The sequence below is a fragment of the Antechinus flavipes genome, chromosome 3, assembly GCF_016432865.1.
Source record: "Antechinus flavipes isolate AdamAnt ecotype Samford, QLD, Australia chromosome 3, AdamAnt_v2, whole genome shotgun sequence".
In the NCBI taxonomy this organism is placed as follows: Eukaryota; Metazoa; Chordata; class Mammalia; order Dasyuromorphia; family Dasyuridae; genus Antechinus; species Antechinus flavipes.
Window position 1 is genome coordinate 151752260 of NC_067400.1, and position 20089 is coordinate 151772348.

The 20089-nt window shown below is 33.5% G+C and overlaps 1 protein-coding gene across 1 annotated transcript in view; it reads left to right on the forward strand.

Moving 5' to 3' along the window:
- FARP1 (FERM, ARH/RhoGEF and pleckstrin domain protein 1) overlaps window positions 1-20089 on the forward strand; it is a 299358-nt gene that overhangs the window by 228520 nt on the left and 50749 nt on the right. Inside the window, exons 13-15 of the mRNA XM_051984043.1 lie at window positions 25-265; window positions 15778-15965; window positions 18208-18297. Of these exons, the coding sequence (XP_051840003.1) occupies window positions 25-265; window positions 15778-15965; window positions 18208-18297 (519 nt within the window). The remainder of the gene's footprint in view (window positions 1-24; window positions 266-15777; window positions 15966-18207; window positions 18298-20089) is intronic.

The following is a 20089-nucleotide window of genomic DNA, read 5'->3' on the forward strand; positions in this document are numbered from 1 at the left end:
GCTTACCCTCCCTTTCCACTACAGAGTTCAAGTTTTACCTATGGAGATGGTGCTGATTCACCGGGGGGTCAAAGTGGTCACCAAGGGAAAGAAATGAACATTTCTGCTGAGGAATCTGGGCAGCACAGGAGCCCTTCTCTGAAAAAGAGTCCTAAGGATGGCGGACGGGCTGATGGTGTTGTGATGGCAACGATGGAGGAAGAGGAGGAGGTCGTTAAGGATAGAACACGGCCGAGTAATCCTCAGTCGCAGCAGCCAAGCACAGGTCCAGCATCGAGGGCTGCTCGGGGCAGCAGCACCTCCATTCCTTTCATTGACTGCAGTGATGTAGATAGTGAATATGACCTTCTAAGAGAACCAGTAACTCAGTCGCATTCCCCAACAAATGACAATCATGAGGGTGATTTGACCAGTGGTGTTTATATGCTCTCTAGAGATGAAAACTGGAATAAGCTTAGGCACAGGGAGTCCCCCAACTCTTGGAAGTCTTCCCAGCCCATTTCCAGAGAGTACATTGATGATGATTTAGAAGACATAACCTTTTATAGTAGTGGGAGCCCCAGACTTCAAAGACATAGCTCTTAGTGGATGAAATGTTTAGGGGGTCTGGTAACCGTAGTCCTCTTGCCATTCCATTGTCTCCTAGTAGCAGAGGATCAAGTCCTAATTTGAGTTGGGATAGAACTGGGTCTCAGGGCTATGTCTCGGAAAATGGGCATGACTATAGAAATACAATTATAGAAGAGGACATTGTCTCAAACAGACATCTTCATTATGGAAACCATTCCCCTATCTTGCAGAGGCCACACTTAAAAAATGTCTCTAGTGCATTTAATAAATCAGAAACAGATCCATTCATCCTTAGCCACATAGTCTCAACCCCAAGGGAAGAAAGCAGAATAGAAAACTATGGAAAGGGAGAGCTTGCTACCAAAATGGCTTGTTCAGAAGGCAAAGCATTGGCGAATGGTGTAGCTGTTCTTGGTCCAAATAAGAAGGTTGGGTGTGCCAATGCTATGATAGACCGTATGGCAACCATCCAAATAGCAGAGGGCTCCACCAGTAGTGGGACTGAATCGAGTGATTCAGATCCTGAAATAGTAAGCCCCTTCAACCAGCCCCTCATGTTTGGTAACCCTGTTGTGCTGAATTCCCCTCCCTTACCTAGGAACAAGCATTCCTTTGGTAGTCTGCAGCTTGATGAAGAAACTGAGTAGGGGGTTGTGCATGAGTGTCTTAATGATGAGGATGGTACGCTCATTTTTAGCCACTAAGAGTCTGGGATCACAGATCCTGAATTGAGCTTGGGGCCTCCACTCTGATGACTCATTCGTTTTTCACACCATTAGAAAGAAAAAAAGTTCTGTTAAGAACAAAATTTTAGATAGTATACATGATACTTTTAAGTTCTTAATGAAAAAAAAGTCAAATGATTCTATAGTATAGCTTTCTTCAATATTTGTTTGACCAGGTAGATAAAAGAAATGACAATAATGGATCATCACAATATGCCTATTACTGCTTTCTTTTTTTTTTTTTTTTGATGGTAGATAGCAAAAAGAAAACCATAATCAATTTAATATAACTTGTAAGTGGGTTGTGTTATGCAGAAAATATTCATGTAGATCCTATCATTTTAAGTAGATTGTCATGTTGATTGAGTGCTTGGGCTAGTATAAATTACAGGAAGGCATACTGGCTTTACTTGACTCCTTAAGAGGAGATCCACTTTTTAGTGCCTCATAAAAAGGGGTAGGGATGAAACTTAATTCTAGGCTAAATATAAGTTATTTGTTATTTATAATCAAATCTTGGTGAAACGTCAGTCAAAAATAATGCACATTTTGGTGGGAAGAATTTATTTGACTGGGTTTCTCTCCAGGGCTTGTCTAAATTAAAAATCAGCATAATGTCCATTAACTATAACTTAAACAGGGTTAGTTTCTAAGTAGTTAGTGGAAGAAACTAGTAATCCTGGGAAACTCTGGTCCTCATAATCTGTATGTGAAAGAAAAAATTATTGACTTGTGTTAAATGTTGACCAATAGATTAGATTATCTCTGAACAGGGTATGACACAGGACAATATTTTCCTGCAGTTACCTCTGTTTTGTTTTGCTTTGTTTTTTTAATTATATTTTATATGTTCCCATTTTTGCTAAAAAATAACTTTGGTCTTTTTCTGACCATAAAATAATGTACATAGACATGAACTTATAGTTGATAATGGTTAATTTATTTTAAAGTTGCCCCCTTTATGTTGTTGCCTTTTTTCTGAATTAATGTTTTAGTATATAGAGTGAAGAGTCTTGTCTTTCCTTCAAAAAGTCCATTTTTAGTCAGATTTCCATTTCTTTCTTTTCAGTGCAAAACGCTAGACCTTTAAGTTCTTTGGTACATATACATGTAGGAGTTGGAGACATAGCACAGTAATGTTCTCATGCCTTTTATTTTACTCTTGCTACATTTAGTACTAATGTGAATCATGGAACACATTTTGTAGCTATTAATTAACCACCAAAATGTTGAACTGGGTTGCAACTGTGAAATCCCTGCCAGTGGCCTTACTGTAATCATTTTGTGACGTTATATTGTAGGAAGAGTTGAATATATTTGGCTAACTTAAGTAGAATTTGGCAGTAATATAAGCTCAGTAAAAATATTGGTTGACCATAAGTGAACCATAAATAATGATCTGCCCACATGGATGTTGATCAGTCTATTTTAAATATTCTTAAAACTTAATCAGTTTTAATACAGACTAATTTTTGGTGGTTCTGGAAAACTTCTGTTTTCTTATTGAGTCAAAAAAGGTGATGTAACATTTAACTTGATTCTTGATGAGTTTGAGAGATGTTTGTCCTATTGGCATACTTAGGGATTTTTTATTTTTATAGATTTAACAAATATTTCATAGAGTTTCTGAATTTTAGATTTGAGAGTATCTTTAGTGGTCACCTAATTCAACTTTCATATTAAACAGATAAGAAAAATGATGCCTAGAAAACATAAGTGACTTGCCTAGATGCAGGTGACTAATTAAGAACAGAACCAGAATTAGAAATTCAACTGTCTTAACTTCCAGATGAGGCTCTTTGCATTTTATTTATACATATATATATTTATATGTATATGGTACTTTATAGAAATGAGTTTTTTCTTTTTAATTTATCTAAATATTTCAATTTGGAGTGTTTTCTTATGGATGAATATTATATCTGAATGATTTAGAATTTCCATATAGTTGACTGATAAAGGTAAGAATATCTTATTCTTTTATTGTGATTATTTAGAGGTAAGGCTGTTAGATCTTGTTAAAGTGAAAGTTTTCTTGCAGATGCCATTGTTTTTTTACTTAGAGATTGAGGTCAAATGAATGCTCTTAATTGCATTCAAGTGATTAAATGAAGCCAGGTGTAGCAACCTGTGGATTCTCTGTCTTTAGGCTCCATTGTTCATATCTATACCCTCAGTTCTTTTCTTCAGTTGATACTACATAATATCTTTCTAAAATAAGTAGTCAAATTAACTAAAATCTTGTACAGTATATAAATGCCAGAGATGAATTTTCGAAGGCAAATGGCATCCAGTTTTCCTTTTCTCAGAAGTAGCTTGATAAGAAGTATTTTAGAAAAGAAGTGCTTAGTTCTAGCATAGATCACATCTGTGAAGACAAAACTGTCTACCTTTTCAGTGGCATTTAAGCAGTTTTCTTCTTTCTATTGTGTGGTAACCAAGATTGGTGCTTTTACTCTATAAACTTCAGGACTTTAAGTGCTTGTGATTTATTTGATGGAAATGCTCTCTATAGTGACAAAGGTGGAAACTAATTGTCATGGCTGAAATTGTGATCACCTGGTGATCAATAAAGTATTAAGCTGCCTCAGTGTAGCTGAGCTTAGCCTTAGGTTTGGGGATCATCCCTGGTCTGTACTTGGAGCCTTTCCAAATCTGTCGTGGCACATGTGTAGCCTCTGGAAATCCTAGGTTGCCTTTACTACAAAATAAGACACCAGAGGATGACATCTGTGAAGGTTACCTACTCCTACTTCTTTACTGTTTCTGAAAGGAGTAATGTTGGTATCGTTAATTTTCAGTCAACAGTTCCTAGGCATAAAGTTTTTAAAGGCACAATAGTTAGTTCTTAGAAGTCAAAAACATAGTGGATGCTATTATTTGTAGAAGGAATCCTGTCTTACATTAAAACATAATATAAATGCTTTTAAGCACTAATCAGAGAATTATTCCAAACACCTTTATAGCCCAGTTAAACAAATAATTGCCCTACTTTTTATATTATAAATGGTACATAACATAGGATAAAAGAGGGATTCTGTAAGTACATCCTTTGGACTCTTCATGCCTCCCCCAACCCTGAAACTTTCCATCCTCTAAACACCTTTCACTTCATCCTACAGAATCTGATTGTGTGGAATATAAGCACACATATGTATAAAGTAAATTCTGCAGTAAGGTAGAATGATGTTAAGAATATACTCAGATGCCAAACAATGGTTCTTGTCAGATGGACTAACTGTTGTCCACTTTCTTTAAGGCTATGTATGAGCTATGATCTTTATAGCCTGTTACTCTGTGATCAAAATAACCCTTTGAATGACCAATATATCACAGTTGCCCTAGGAGTTAATGGTTTTAAGGCTTAACCATATAAAACATCATATTTTAATATAGAAGGCTTGGGTAGTTTTACCCACTTGCTTAATAATTAGAATTTTCCTTTTCTTTTGTTGGATAATATTGCAAAGATATTTAGACTGCAAAATGTTTTTGTTGTTTAGTTTTTTTTCCCTTAAGGCTGAATGAAGCCTTAAGAAATTATTTCAGTGTGAAGAAATGTACTTAATGAGTTCCATAACTTGAAGTGAGCAATTCCAACCCTCTATGACAATCATCTGTATGCTATTGAAGTTGTGTGATTAGACAGACATTTAATTAAAGGCAGTCTGTGGGCCAGATTCTTTCCTAGATATTCGATGGGAATTTGGGGATTTGCCAGGACTCTAAGCCATTGAGCTGTGATAAATTACCTCTGCCATTTAAAATAAGAATCATTCAAATTTTCCTCTCAAGAATGGCTTCAAATCCAACATATTACACTCATAGAGAATGAGAGAAAAGACAGAGCAATTATAGGAGAAGCAACATGTGATATGCTTTTTCTTTCCACAAAGCACACAGAAATCCAATTTTCATTTCCTAGCTTCAGCCAACATTTGCATAGTTGTAGAGAGCACCATTTTTATATACTTCCAGGTCTATCTTACTGGTTGTGTTTGCATTTTTAAAATAACTACTTGTTAGAATGTTTTCCCTACGAAATTATTGTGTATTTTAACATGATTGAGAATTTTCCCACGACAAATGCAGTAGCAGTCCTAATTTTCTGCCAGATATAATTTTTCTAAAAATTTTGACCTGTAACTCATAATTTACTAATATTTTAATTCATTGGTAGTTTCTCCTAAGAATTACTCTAGAAGACTGCAAGTAATATTCATTAATAAGGAATTCAGAATTACTTCAAGGCTTACTCCTTACGCCTTATGTTAGCTTGTAGTTTATTGGCCACTCCACTCCCCCTGTACTGAAAGTGATGATGCATGGTACTGAGGTGGTGTCTATATGATACTGAAACAGTCTAGTGGTTTAATGAAAAATCAAAATATTTTTTGTGGGGCCAAACAACTACTTGAAGTTTTTTTTTTTTTTTTTTTTTTTTACTTTTTGGCAGATTACTGTGCGATTGTATAGATTAAGTTTTAGATTAACTAAATTCTTTCCTTTTCTTTCAGTGTTTGCAAGCTGAATTTAATTTATGTTTTCTTTCATGAAAATGTTTTGTGCCTATGTACTTCAATCTATTTAAGTCAGTGATATCATTCTTAAGAATTCTTGGATTTCCCCCAAGAGGGATACTTTTCCAAAGAAAAGGATTGTCTCACTCTCCTTCAAATTTTTCCTGTCATTTGTCTAATAGTAATGAACTTTGAGTTATTCTTTACAAATATGATTTATGCAGATACCATTTTTATCAACATTATAGATTTAGAGCTAAAAGAGAGTTTCCAGGTTTTCTAAACCTCTCCTCATCTCCTCATTTTAGAAGTGGGGAAACTGAAGCCTGAAGAAGTTCAATACCTTGTCTGAGATCAGTCAGCTAGTTACAGCTGGAATTTGAACTCCTATCCTCTGACAGCAAGTCTAGTATTCTTTTTCCTTAACTTTATATAGCTTTTTTATTATCTAATAGCACAAGTCTGTTTTTCTTCCTGATCAGTTGTATTGATTTAAAAAATGTGAATATATTCAGTCATGTAATCTGTATATGGAAGTAAATCAATCATAGAGTACAATTCAAATAGAATGTAGTCTTGAAGTCCCCATTTCTCTTACTAGTAAACTGTATGTCACACAGTGGATAAACTGTACATATGTGTACTTCCCACTAATTTAATATGAAGCTTGTAGGTTTGTACATTACAAAAGAGTTCTCTGAAAATGTGTATTTCCTAATGGTGTTCCATTGAGTTAAGTTAGCTATGCACAAAAGGAGAATTACTCCTGAATATGCTATTAGGTACACTTGGAGATTAGAGTAGTTTACCCTGGCAGCATTAAAACATACGCTGGCAGTGTATTTTCTCCTTGGTTTGATTCCATGTGCTTCTGTTAAATTGAGTGAAATGTAATACTCAGAGTGAGCACTTAAATATTTTTCTTGACATTGGCCTATACTTAAGATTGACATAGGTTGTTTTTTTTTTTTTTAGGTCAGTGTTAATATATCACATAATAAAGAAATTTGAACTTTTTAAAAAAAGAAATATAAGTTTCTTTGATTATTTTTTTCTGGCAAAGGGACACAGAGAAATGTTGGCAATGCAAAATTAGCTTGTGATTTGCACAATTGCAATTGCACAATTGCACAGAAAAAAGAATGAAATAAAAGGATAATCTAGATGGAATATTACCTAAAACAAGCCAAATCTCATCATTAAATCATACTTCCCACTAATCTAGGCCAAATCTCATCATTAAGTCATACTTCTCACTACTCTGGATATTTGGCTAGTAGAGTTAATTAAATACTCATATACTCAGACTATAATTATTTTAATTTTTTGCCTCTCCTATTTATTTTCCCATTTCTACTTTACTGAACCAGGGAGGAAAGTTATACTGGTGGTTCTTGATGTTAAGAATGAAATAAAAAGTTCACCTGTTATAGAAAACAATTAGATTAGAGCAACTTTAGTACTGGGTTCCAATTGGTTCCTTGAATAATTGCTTGACACTGCTTCAAGGTTTCTTCTTAAAAAAAAAAAAAAATCAGATAATACACTCTTTATTTCTCATTAGGAATACATGTCTTCAATCATTTGATATTTAAAGTACCTAAGGACAGATTTATATATAAGTATATTGTGGTCACTTTTCATACATTTATATTTGCTGCTTGTATTCTCCCAGGAGCTATTGCCAAGGCCCATCAAACTCTTTTTTCCCCTGAGGCAATTAGGGTTAAGTGACTTGCCCAGGATCACACAGCTAGGGAAGTATTAAGTGTCTTGAGCCCAGGTTTGAAATCATATCCTCCTGACTTCAGGGCTGGTGCTCTATCCACTGCACCACCTAGCTGCCCTAATTCATGGGATTCCTAAATAATTTTTTAAAATGTCTAGGAAGTGAGAACATTTCCGCTCCTTATACCAATGAAAAAGGCATATTTCTTTTTAAAAAATTTTAAATAATATTTTATTTTTCCAAATATATGTAAAGATGGCTTTCAACATTCATTTTTGTAAGATTTTTGAGTTCTAAATTTTTCTCCTTCTTTCTTTTACTTCCCTCCTCCCCAAGATTGCAAGCAATCTGATATAGGATAAAAATGTACTATTCTGAAAAAGGTATATTTCTAAGAAGCTGTTCTGTAAAAAAGTATATATTATATCTATTATTACATATATAAGATTAGGGAAGAAATTTACAGGTTTCAAAAATAGTCTTGCATCAAAAGTTGATCAGCTTTACTAAGGATCTAAAAGAAAATGTATTTTAGCTTTAGCACAAAGTCACCATATGAAAAATAGCCAACAATAAAATTTATCAAACATCCTAGGGAATCTCAATGACTTTTTTTTTCTTAAAAATCTTTAAAAACAAGGTAGAGTTCCTAAGTATGACTTAACCCAAGTTTGAGGTACTAGTCCTCTAATAAGCCTCAGGATTTCTTCATTTTGCTGAAATTTTGTTGGAAATTCTGAATGGGGAAGGCATCTTATATAATTTTATTCCCAAAAGTATGTTTCAAGTTAACTCACTTAACCCTGTGAATATTAAGAGAATTCTTTGGAAAATAACTTTGCAATGTGGTTTGGAACCACAATATTATATTACAAATTATTGAGGATTAAGAGCATGGACCAGTGAAGTAAAAATGGGTATTGATAAATTGATATATTTGGGAAGTGACCTCCATGAAGTAGCCAAATTGATGTTGCTGAGTTACTGTTACAAGGGTAGTAACTCCCCTATGCTAGATGTGATCCCTTCAGAATGTTAAGGAGGTCAACTTAGTCACTTTAATTGAATATATAACAGGCAGGGAAGAGAAATTTAAAAGGAAAAAACCCTCACAACTTCTATGTAAAATCATTGGCTCTTATGGGGATAAACCTGAGCGTGTTTAAAATTCTGGTTTTGTTTCAGTGTGAATTGATTTTTTTTTCAGTGAGTTTTAAAGCAGGAAAAAGCAAAATGTCTTTGATAAAGTATGAATTAGTTATTGTCCATTCTCAAAGAGGACTTAAATGACATCACTGTATTGGAGTCAAAGTGGTTGATCAGACCAATAGAAGCTCAGAAGGCTCTTTTAAAGGTGTCAGGCATAAATAGTCCACATGAACATTTGTAATAGACTGAGAAGTGGCATAGTGATAACCCATGAGCTCACAATCACTGGATAAGAGTTTTCTGGTCCAATAAAGTGGGTTAACAGTTCCTTTTCATGTGTTTCAAATTTCCTTGGTGAGAAGAAAGCAGTTGTCATTCTGCCTGTGATGATTTATGGTGAAATCAAAGGTAGGTCTTCCATAGTTCAGAGCTCAAACTTGTTGCTTTCTCAGTAAGCATTTAAAATGGCTGATGGCCTAATAAATCCCCTTCCCCCTCACTTCTTCCTCCTGAGAAATTGACTTGGGAAAACTAACCAAATTTCATAAGCTTGGCTGTATATTATTAATCCTTTCTGTGTTTTAAAATTTTGTTTGTATATGTAAGGCAGTGTAGAGAATATATTTTTAATAGAAATCTCTAACAAACCAAATTAATTTTAAATAGAAAATGCTGGGGACTTCATTCTCATTTTTGTCATTTGTTTAATAAAATTTAAGAAAAAGCATTTTTATTTTGTTGTTCCATTGTATGCACTGTTTTGTCAGCATGTACCTCTCTGGGAGAAAATCTTTTCAATGTTTTTGTCTTTATCTTCAAAGCATGGTGTGCCTTCTGTTTCTTGCATTGTTTGGAGCGCTGTCTGATGTCTTTTTTTTTTTAACTGCAGAATACTTATTTGTACTTGGAATACCTGTTTTCCCCACATACAGTGACCCTGTTCACTTCAAATAATGATCATGGTATCCCCAAAACTCTGTATTACTGCTCTGAATCATATTTCCTTAGAGGTGGGTAAAACAAAAAGAGAAATCTAGCTTCTGCTGCCATTTGGAGGGTATCTTTTTTTATATTTAATTTTCTTACACCTTGTGATTTTTTAAAATTTGCATAATTGAAGATTTATTTTGAAGCAAGCAGGACCACTGTAGTTGTGGGAAGATATCTTGCTGAAACTGACAGTATCTGTGGCAGCTGTTTACAGAAGGGATTAGTTAGACAAAGGATCAGATCTCATGTTTTTAACTATGTGAGTTCCTGATATTTAAGTGTGAGAGAAATTTACACTCTTTTATTTTTCATAAATTTTTTAGGGGGTAGAGGGAGGGAAAGGAAAGGGGAAGCATAAGAATGACCTTTAGATTTGATCCAAAGCTCAGTAAGTTAACCCTAAATGTAAACGAGCTGCAACAAACACTGTCTGATTTCATCTTTTTCACTGCCTAATATTGCAGTATATCAATAAAGCATGGATTTGTACCACCTGAAGGGTTGCTGGCTTCTCCCAATAACACTGAGCTTGGTGACTCTTTAAGCATGTCCAGCCAAACTCATGTAACATTGTATGCACGGTATTAATATCTTTTGTTATCTAAACTGAAAGCTTTTACTTGTTCTAACAGGTATCTTTGCTGTAAAAATTGTCAATGGTTTAACTATTCTATCTCACTGATGGCTGAAGCTTTGTCCCAAGTACAAGATATTTTGCATTGGTATGATGTGTTATTCTCCCTAATTTCATGACCTTGCCACCATCACCACCACCACCACTACCACTACCACTACCACTACCACCACCATGTTCAAATAAAGGAGGTTTTCCTTTCCTGTCTTCCTCATGTATCAGAGTAGGGTAGTGCATTAATTATCCAAAACACTTTCTCCATTAATAGCATCTCTTTATTTTCCTGCAAAATTTGTTTCTGTTGCTTTTCTGAGTTGTTTCATTAAGAGCTAAATGTTTAGCTGTTGGTGAAACTTTTCTCAAAGGGTTTTATAGATAGACAGCTTCATTGTTCTTGCAACTTATTTATGTTAACAGGAAGAGGTCAACATTTTTAATAAACTGGTAATCCTGCAAAATAGTTTTTCTCATAGAACTTCATAGTTTAAATTAAAAAAAAAAACCATTCATAAGGTCTGTTTGACATAGTCATTCAAGGAAAGCCTTATTAGACATTAAACTGTAGTAAAGCCTGCTTAAGAAAACCCTACTTAGAAATAGTTCCATAGAAAAGTGATTTTCAGGGACAGATTAAATCTACAGATTTCACTATAATCTTTTTGAAAGCAATTATTATAGCTCTCAAAAGATCCCTTTTAAAAAGGGTGGAGAAATGGTTTTAATGTGTTTCTTCTATGTGCCTTTGAATAATGTCTTAGTACTCAAAGATAAAGATCTCTGGTGTTTTAGGATGAAAATATGAAAGACAAAAATGTTTTAGAAGTAGCTTTTTGAAAACAGCTAAACAGATTTTGATTATGTAATCATCTTTATTTGAGGTGCTGAAAAAGGCATAGAGAATTTTAAAAATATTTCTGACATATTCCAAAAGAGAGACTGAGAAAACATTCTATTTTTTTTGTGTGAATTGTAAACATCTGCAAATGTGTGGATAGGTTACATATTGATGGAGGCAGTACTTATATCAATTTAAAAATACAAATTACTTCATTCCTATCTTCTCAGTGACAAAGCATTAAGAAGAAATAGAATACAATTGCTCAAGATTCTATCTCACATTTTTGGTTTTTCCCTGTTTAAAAAAAATAACCCAATCCTTTGAATTATAGCACTAAAGACATAAACTTTGCTTGTTTAATGTTCAGCTTGGGCACAACCCATACTTCCAAACCGGAAAACAAAGTCATAGTGTATATAGAAGCCAAATGAGGGTTGTTAATCATAAACTCTCACCCTAAATATATTGTAGTTCTCATGATTAAGAGGCTATGGGGGGAAATGCTGACATGCTTCTCCAATGTGTGACCCTGCAAATTTCCTTTTCCCTAGAGCTACCAGTAAAACAGAATTATTGAGTGTGTTTTAAATTAATAAAATGAAGGAGTCCAACTGGCTGTTGTGCTGCATAATAAATTGGAAAGTGCAGTAAATACAATTGCTATGATATTTTGGAGTCCCTTGATTCTCTGTATCAGGGGAATAAATATGTATGTTTAAAAGGAATTTTAAAAGCAATTATTAGAAATGTTTCCCTTGAGGTTTTTTATATGTGAAAGGGCTTCCATTCCATGGAGACAGTGAGTGTTATGTCTTTCAGCTAAACACTCAATCTCTTGAGGCACATTAAAGAGGAGGGGAAAAAAAAGTAATGTCCCAAGAGAAATCATTGGGAAAAATGAGAAGAATTTGAAAGCTATTAACCCTTATCTGACTGAAAGTTTCAAAAAATTGTAGCTCAACTTCTAGAAACTGTAAAAATGTCCATTCATTTCTAAAGCTCCCTAACTCAAAGTGTATAATTTAATTTTATAATAACCTCATCACTTGTCTATCTTACTCCTTTTGCTATAATATTTACTTACTTTTAAAGGAGCTGGTAAAATTACACATTTACTTTTAAGACTTTTGATTAGGAGACCCTTAACAAGCTTATTCAAAACTATGCTTCAGAACAGACTATTTGAGGAGAAAAATAAGTGACAAAATTATTCAGTGTATTGTGTAGGTAACTTAGTAACTTTAAACATCTTGCTGTCACTTTATTTTACAATTTCCAGAGAATACACAAAGAGTATAGAATTAAGTTGTATTTACTCCAAATGTCGTCAGTTTGGTCAGATTTTATATCAAAGTAGAATTCTAGTTAATTACCCACCTGCTAAGTAAATTATTCATTACTTTTGTCTGCATATTTTACTGCTTGCCTGAATTGTAAATAGCCTCCAGATTAATTATCATTGTGTGATTTTCCTTCTACCACTTTGGTGACAAGTATCAACTTTCTAAAATGCTTCAAGATATACCTTCTTACAGGTTGAGAATGTGCCTTAAGATTCTATTGGCACTTTTAGAGCTAACTGGCCAACCTTAAGAGTTAGATATTATCATTATGTAATTATAGAATCATGCATCTAGAGATGGAAGGGACCAGTGGCAATCGAATCTAGGACCTTCATTTTTTAGCAGAAGAAATTAAAACCCATGAAAAATAACTTGCCCAAGTCAACATAGCTAATAGGAAATAGAGTGAGGATTAAACTCAGGTCTTAACTCCAAAACCAGTTCTTCTTGATAACTTTATATGGGTTTAAATATGGCCTTCAGGAAGCCTTAGGCTTTGTTCTTAGTATTTAGAATTCTTAGGATTGTTAAAATTTACAGACAAGAATAATTCATAATTTATTGGTCTGACAAGTCCCATGTCATTCTTTCCATCAGTTTTAAACTTCCTGCACCCTCACATATATATATTTATATTTATTTAATAAATATTTAAAGCTAGTCTGAGGCAAAACAAATTGCTAAATCTAATTAGATTGTCGATACTTAACCAGCATCACAAAGAGTGGAAAATTGTATATTGTACATGTGAAATGTAGTAGGTTCTGTCAATTGAAAATAGTGAATTTGTCCATACTGTCATGAATATACTGGTTATAATGAAGTTTATTTTCCTTCATCTATTATTGCCCATCTCTGAACTAGTCAAATGCATTTCTTCTTAATTCAGACTGTTTGCTTTTAAATGGCATTTTCTTTTTCTTACAATCACATATATTTCTCAATAAGCTTGGTCCTTTTGGTCTTCTGTGCTCCTTTTTTCTAGTTCAAACTTTTTTATTCTCAAGTAGATTTCTAGTTGAAACTTTCCCAAGTAGTCTTCTATAAGGATAGTTTCTTTCCTTCCTGTGGGTGTGGTAGTGGTTGTATTTGAATTTAGTCACCATTATTTTCCCCCTCCAAACAAATGAGGTTATGTATTTCATGCTTGTTAGTTGGGCATGGTCCAGCAACCAATTGCTTTCCTTTTTGCCCAGTCCCCATTCAAATTAGTCTTCTTGCTGTGATCACTGTGCTGGTGCTTGTCTGACACAAGACACCAGGGAACAAAAAAATGAACGGTCATGAATACAAATCCATTATACAGTTGCTTGTTGTTTTATCTGGTATACTTTAAAACTCAGCTACTCAGAATATGAACCTCTTCTTCCATTGACCATGTAAGGGCTGAATCCAAACTTATGTGTGTTCTGGGTAATTATGGTCTGATTAAAAAAAAGTCACACCCAAGATTGTCACTCATGAGTGCTCAAACCATTTGTAATCTTTGATATCAGGCCGAGGAAGTACCAGAATTTCTCTTGTAAATCAGATCTAGAGTAATAATGTTTTTTTCTTATATGATTTATAAAGAGTAGTATAGTACTTCTTTTAAAAATTGCCTTTTAAATTGGTTTCACCATTTCTACATGATGAGTTTCAATACTTTTGCAATCATTGTATTCAGTTATGTACTAGTGTCAATAAAATTGACATTTGTGAAGCAAGCTCTGGCCTTTCTCTGGAATTTTACTGGGCATGGTGATGTGTGGTGAAACTGGGTACTAACTAAATAACACTATATTGTCTTTTGTGTGTTCTCTGTGGCTATAAAAGTGGTTAACATTTTGATTTACCTTTTAAAATACTGTTTTTCTGTTCTTTCTCTACAAAGATCATTACCAATAGAACACATACTGTCATCTGTTTTTCCAGAAGTGGTGGCTTTTCATATACTTGCTGATGGTGAACAGGATGCCTTTGTGAGAGAGCTGTCTGGGGCTAATTAGGGGGTGCTGGCTGAGGCTGGGGAAAAGTTTCTTGTTGGTTTTTTTCTTTGTGAAGTGATATGAAGATCACATCCATGACTTTTTACCTTTGTTAGCACAATGCTGAAATCACCTGAGCTAACCCTCCTCAGCCTAGTTTTTATTGTAGTTGTTTTCAATAATCATGAAGTAAATATTAACTAATCTCAAGCAAGAGATGAAAGGTCAAAGATTGATCACGTTTAAGTGCTCCCTGAAACTGATTATATTTCTCACATCTTATTGCTGTTGTGGTTGTGCTATTGCAATGGGCTTTAGTTATATGTCGTACAGTCAGCAAGCCAGACAATTCAATCTTCAAAACATAAGTCTTTATATTTTCTTTGCTTTTAATTATTGTCACTTCCATAATTTAAATTTTTTTACTTTGATGACCAAATGTTAGTCATTGAAATCACCATCTTCCTTTTTGACAATTTTAAACTATAAAAGAGAAATCAGATTAAATTAAGTTTTTCTTTTAAAGCTATGGCATATTAGACATTAAAGAAAGGGAAATTGAATATTTGGAGAAGCTTTTCATTTAAACATTCAGTAACCTGGCTGACTTTTAAGAGACACTTTTTTTTTTTTAGAATTTTTAATATTCTGTATCTCCCTGTACAGAGAATTGACTGTCACTTTTTGCACATAAAGTGGATTTGTGGTAATTTCTCATGATCTCCAGTTTTGCACATACAAAATGATGAGCTTTGCATGTAAATGTGATGCTAGTGTTTCTATCTCAAAACAGTGAGAGAAGCATGGAGTGACACCACCAGGTACTCTAAGCTTGCTTCCCTTCTTTGTAGAAATGAAGAATTAGCTGCTTTCCTTTTGTGTTATCTATGATGTAATAGTGCATTAATAATTTAGATTTCTATTAGAATAGTTTATTTCCTAATGATTTACCCACATCTCTTTGTGAAATACACTATTTTTGTGGATTAATTTTCAGGAGTAATTATAGTACCCAAGAGAACAGAATATTATTTTATATATATCATAATCTTAAACTTTTTTTAGTTACAGTGTGGGGATAACAGTGAGATTATACATTATCTTAAATTATTGTAAGTTTAGTTATATGACATTTGTTCTCATTCTGGTATCTTTAGTTGTATAGGTAGCTGTAATTCAGAGCTTATTAAGGGGCTAATAGCATTTAGTTTCCCAAATACTACTCAGTCATAAAACTATAGAATAGTGAATCAGGTCCTTGTAGGAAATATTTTGGTGGTGTTGTTGTTTAAAATCTCCCATCCCCAAACAGGCTCCCTGACTGGTAGTCCTCATCTCTCAGAACTGTCAATCAACTCGCAGGGAGGACCAACTGCAGCTAACATGAATTTGTCTCCAAACTTGAGCCCTGATACCAAGCAGTCATCTCCACTGGTCAGCCCACTACTCAATGACCAGACCTGTACGAGGACAGATGATGAGGAAGAAGTCAGGAGAAAGGTATCCTGCTCAACTTATTTTCCATTTTGTAAAGTTTTTTTCCTGAACCAGGTGGTGTGCTTGTGGTCCTGAGGTCGAGAAAGCTGTGACTGAAATATAATCTCAGTTACTTAGACTCTGCAATATTTTTATGCTTCTTCCCTTCCCAAAAAGGGAATATTAAGGAGGGGAAGGGAGCAGGGAAGATGAAGTAAGGAGCATACAGCTTATGTTTTTTAAAAAGACAGTGGCTTCTAGTCTGCTCTGAGAATCATTAAAAAACAGATAAGAATAACCAGCTGGCCAACTTTCCCTGTTTAACTCATACTTAACAGTTACTTTTTAAAAATTGTGAGGTCCTTAACCACCAATTACCACATTCCAGCTCTTAAAACCCTGCTGGTGGTCCGGCAAAGACAGAGCTATGTAGCTTTTGTTCTTTCCTCAAAAGGAAACATGATTGTTATTTTTGCTTACTATTTAATTGAATTTTTGTGCACTTTTCTTGAAAAAAAACTTAATTATGTGAATAAATAGCAATCAGTGGCAGTTAAGTTTAATATCCTAAACTTTTAGATATTAAATATCATAAAGAGATATAAACCAACCACAAATAAGAAAGATCTTTCACTTTTACTCTGAAAGGGCTTAGTTTATTCCCCATAGGAAAAAATCCCCATTGAAACTGAACTAATAATGTTAAATCTAAGCAATAAAACTAGAGTACTACCTTTTAAAAAACACACAGACATAATCAAACAAATAGAGCAAAAGCATGTGAGAAAAAGGTTAGACAATATCATAGCCCCCACATATATTTTTCTTGGATAATTAGCCTTTTGCTTCCATTTTTAGGTTTTTTTTCCCCAATAGTGATCTAACATGAAAAGGAACATATTTTACAAAGCAAACTAATTACATGAAGGATTTCATTTGTTCTTCTGAGTCCTTGTTCCCAGATGCCTTCATTCTTTTTAGGGAGGTAAGACAGGGCTCTTGTTAGACAAACTACATCATGTTAATGAATTCTTTTTAACATGGAAGAAATTAAAAAAACACACCTCCAAACCACAAAACACATGATAACTTAGCCTTTTTTTTTAAAAAATTCACTTGCAAACTGAGATTGTAGGATTTTTTTGACCTATAAAATTACTCAGTAACTATTTTGTATTTAGGAGATGCTTTAAAAAAAATTTTTTTTTAATTAGCTCACTTTAAGGTTTATGAAGTACTTTCCTTCTCAGACCACTATAATATAGGAAAGTGCAGATGTTATTACTCTTTTAAAAATATATATATATATATATATATATATAAAACAGAACTGAAACTAATAAATTAAACTTATCCACAATCCTAGTAAATGTCATTGCTAGAATTCAAATTTTGATCTCCCTTTCCAAGTTCACAATTCTCTCTATTATTTGGCACAACACTCTTTTTGATTTGTATAATGTTAATAATGAGGGGAAATGATTTACTAACTTGTGCATATTCTTTTGTCCAATGATTCCATCTACTAAGCCTATATCCCAAAGAGATCAAAGAAAGAGGAAAAAGGAAGCCTGTGTGCAAAAGACAAAAAGCCAACCTTGTTAGCAGTTTTTGCTGTGAGGAAAAAAAATTGGACATGGAATAAATGCCAATCAATTAGAAAATGGTTAAACAAATTATAGCACATAAATATAGTGGAATACTATTGTGCTATAAGAAATAATGAAATGTTTAATTTCAGAGAAATCTGGGTACACTTATATACAAAGTGAACAATAACAATTAATATTGTTGACAAAGAACATGAAAGACTTAAAAACTCTGATCATTGCAGTGTCTAATCCCAATTGCAGACTCTCAATGAAATATGCTACCTACCTTCTGACAGAGAGGTGATGAATTCTGAGTATAGACTGAGACATATCTTTCTTAAAATTGTTTTCCTTATCTATGCCTATTTGTTACAAAGATTTTATTTTTCTTTTATACTTTTGAGGCAAAGAGGGGGTGAGAGAGAATAGATTTTTCAATTATAAAAAATTAAATTTGTAAAATAAAAATGAGGAAAAATAGTACTAGTTTCTGTTTCTGATCTGCCAATTAGATCTAGCTTTTCAGAAAGGGAGCTAGATATGAACTTAATCTTTGCACCAACTATCCCAGATAAACAAATAATAGACTTAGAAATATCAATAGAGCTATTTTCATTCTAAGATTTGTCTTTTAAGATCTAGTTTCTTTTACCTATGTGTTTTTCATTTTACAGAGATTTCCAACTGACAAAGCATATTTCATTGCTAAAGAAGTATCGACCACTGAAAGGACTTATCTAAAGGACCTTGAAGTCATCACTTCAGTATGTTTACTTTTAACATTTTCTTGGGCCTTCACTTTTTCTTTAGTGATACTTTACCTGTGTCTGCACTATATCATTAAAAAATAAGTTGGCTTTTCTTAAATTCTGTGCATGTAATGAAGGACTCTTTGCATACAGAGAAAAGGAATATGGTCCTTGGAGACTGATTAGACATCTGTAGTGTGTTTAGTCTGGAATGTACTCTGCAAAATAATTTTAGTAATTGTGGCTTAAAAATGCAAAAGAAGCAATTAAATTCTGTAGTGTTGGAAATATGAATTAAACATTTTATTTCTGATGTGTACTGATCCAGAACACTTTGTGTTTTGCTGGTTGTCAAAATGTAGTCACTTCTTTTTACTCGAGGGAGACCTGGAGGTGAATGGGAAACCTCGTTGTAACTTTGATAATAAAATAGATCCTGACAGCAGTATCTACCCCTCCTTCCCCCCAGAAAAAAGTTCCCATTAATATTCTAGTCAGATTCTGGCCTTCTTTGCTTAAATTTCTTTTCCTTAAATTTTAAAGATACCGATTTTAGTCTCAGGATTTTAGAAAAAGAATTCTGGGTACTTCAGAGTTTATTTAAGAGCTATTGAGTTTTTATTTATTATCATGAAATACTAGCCTATCCTTCATGACCTAAGTAATTTCATATGTACAGAGCAGCATTATGTTTCTTGGTTAGCTGAATTAGAATTCTGCCATTTTTAACAAAAGTGTAGGATTTGTCCTTTTATAAACCTTAGGACACAAATCATGACACGGGTGTTAAAGATTTTTTTAAATTAGTGTATCAGAACTAAAGGAATTATAATTAAAGTTCTAACATAGATTAGTATAAGGATGCCTATTGAATATCTGGAAAAGAACTGGTAATCACAAAGATTCAAGATGGCTTTGATAAAATCAGATTTTACTTAATTCTTTTTTTCTAAACTGGTAGATCAGGAAAATAATTTAGGTATAGTTTAACTGGATTTTATTAGCAAAGATTAAGTAGAGTATGCTATTCTTGTGAAAAAGATGTTCTCTGCATAAAAGTATTCTTAAACTTTTTTTGTTTCATAGACATTTTTGTGACAAGTCTAGTAAATCCTATGGACCTTTTCTCAAATAAAGTTTTTAAATGTATAAAATAAAATACAACATTTACAAAGAAAACTAGTTTTATTGAAAAAGTTCAGAAGTCCTGAGTTAGGAATTATTGCTCTATGTGATAATACAGCTATTGGAATTTTAAATTGGTTGAATGCTTAAACTCAAAAGAGTAGTCATTAATGGTTGATTCAGGTTGGAAAGAGGTCTAAAAGTCTTAGATCTTAGACGTCATCCAGTCCAATGCTTTCATTTATTTGGGCTTAAAAATTATTTTCTTTAAACATTCTAACCAATGACAAGACAGATCAGATGCCTCATAAAACATACCACACAAACATCAAGGTGTTTTAGATCAACCAGTTGATATAAGTTTTGAGCTTTCTGGGGCTTTAAGTTGACCCTGTGCTGGGGATACCATTTCTATCAATGATTTGGATAAAGGAGGAGATGGAAAGATTAATTAACATTGCATATAGTACTTTAGGTTTGATGGAAAGAAAAGTTTTGTATAATTGGCACTGTCCCAACATGGACTGGGCTTTTTCAACTAGAGATCTTAAGCAAAGAATAGATATGATCACTTGAAGGATATATTCTTTTTCCAAAAGGGAGGGATTCTTTTTCCAAAATGAATTTGGCTGGATGACTGCTAAATTACATCTCAATTCTAACATTCTGAGATGCTTAAATA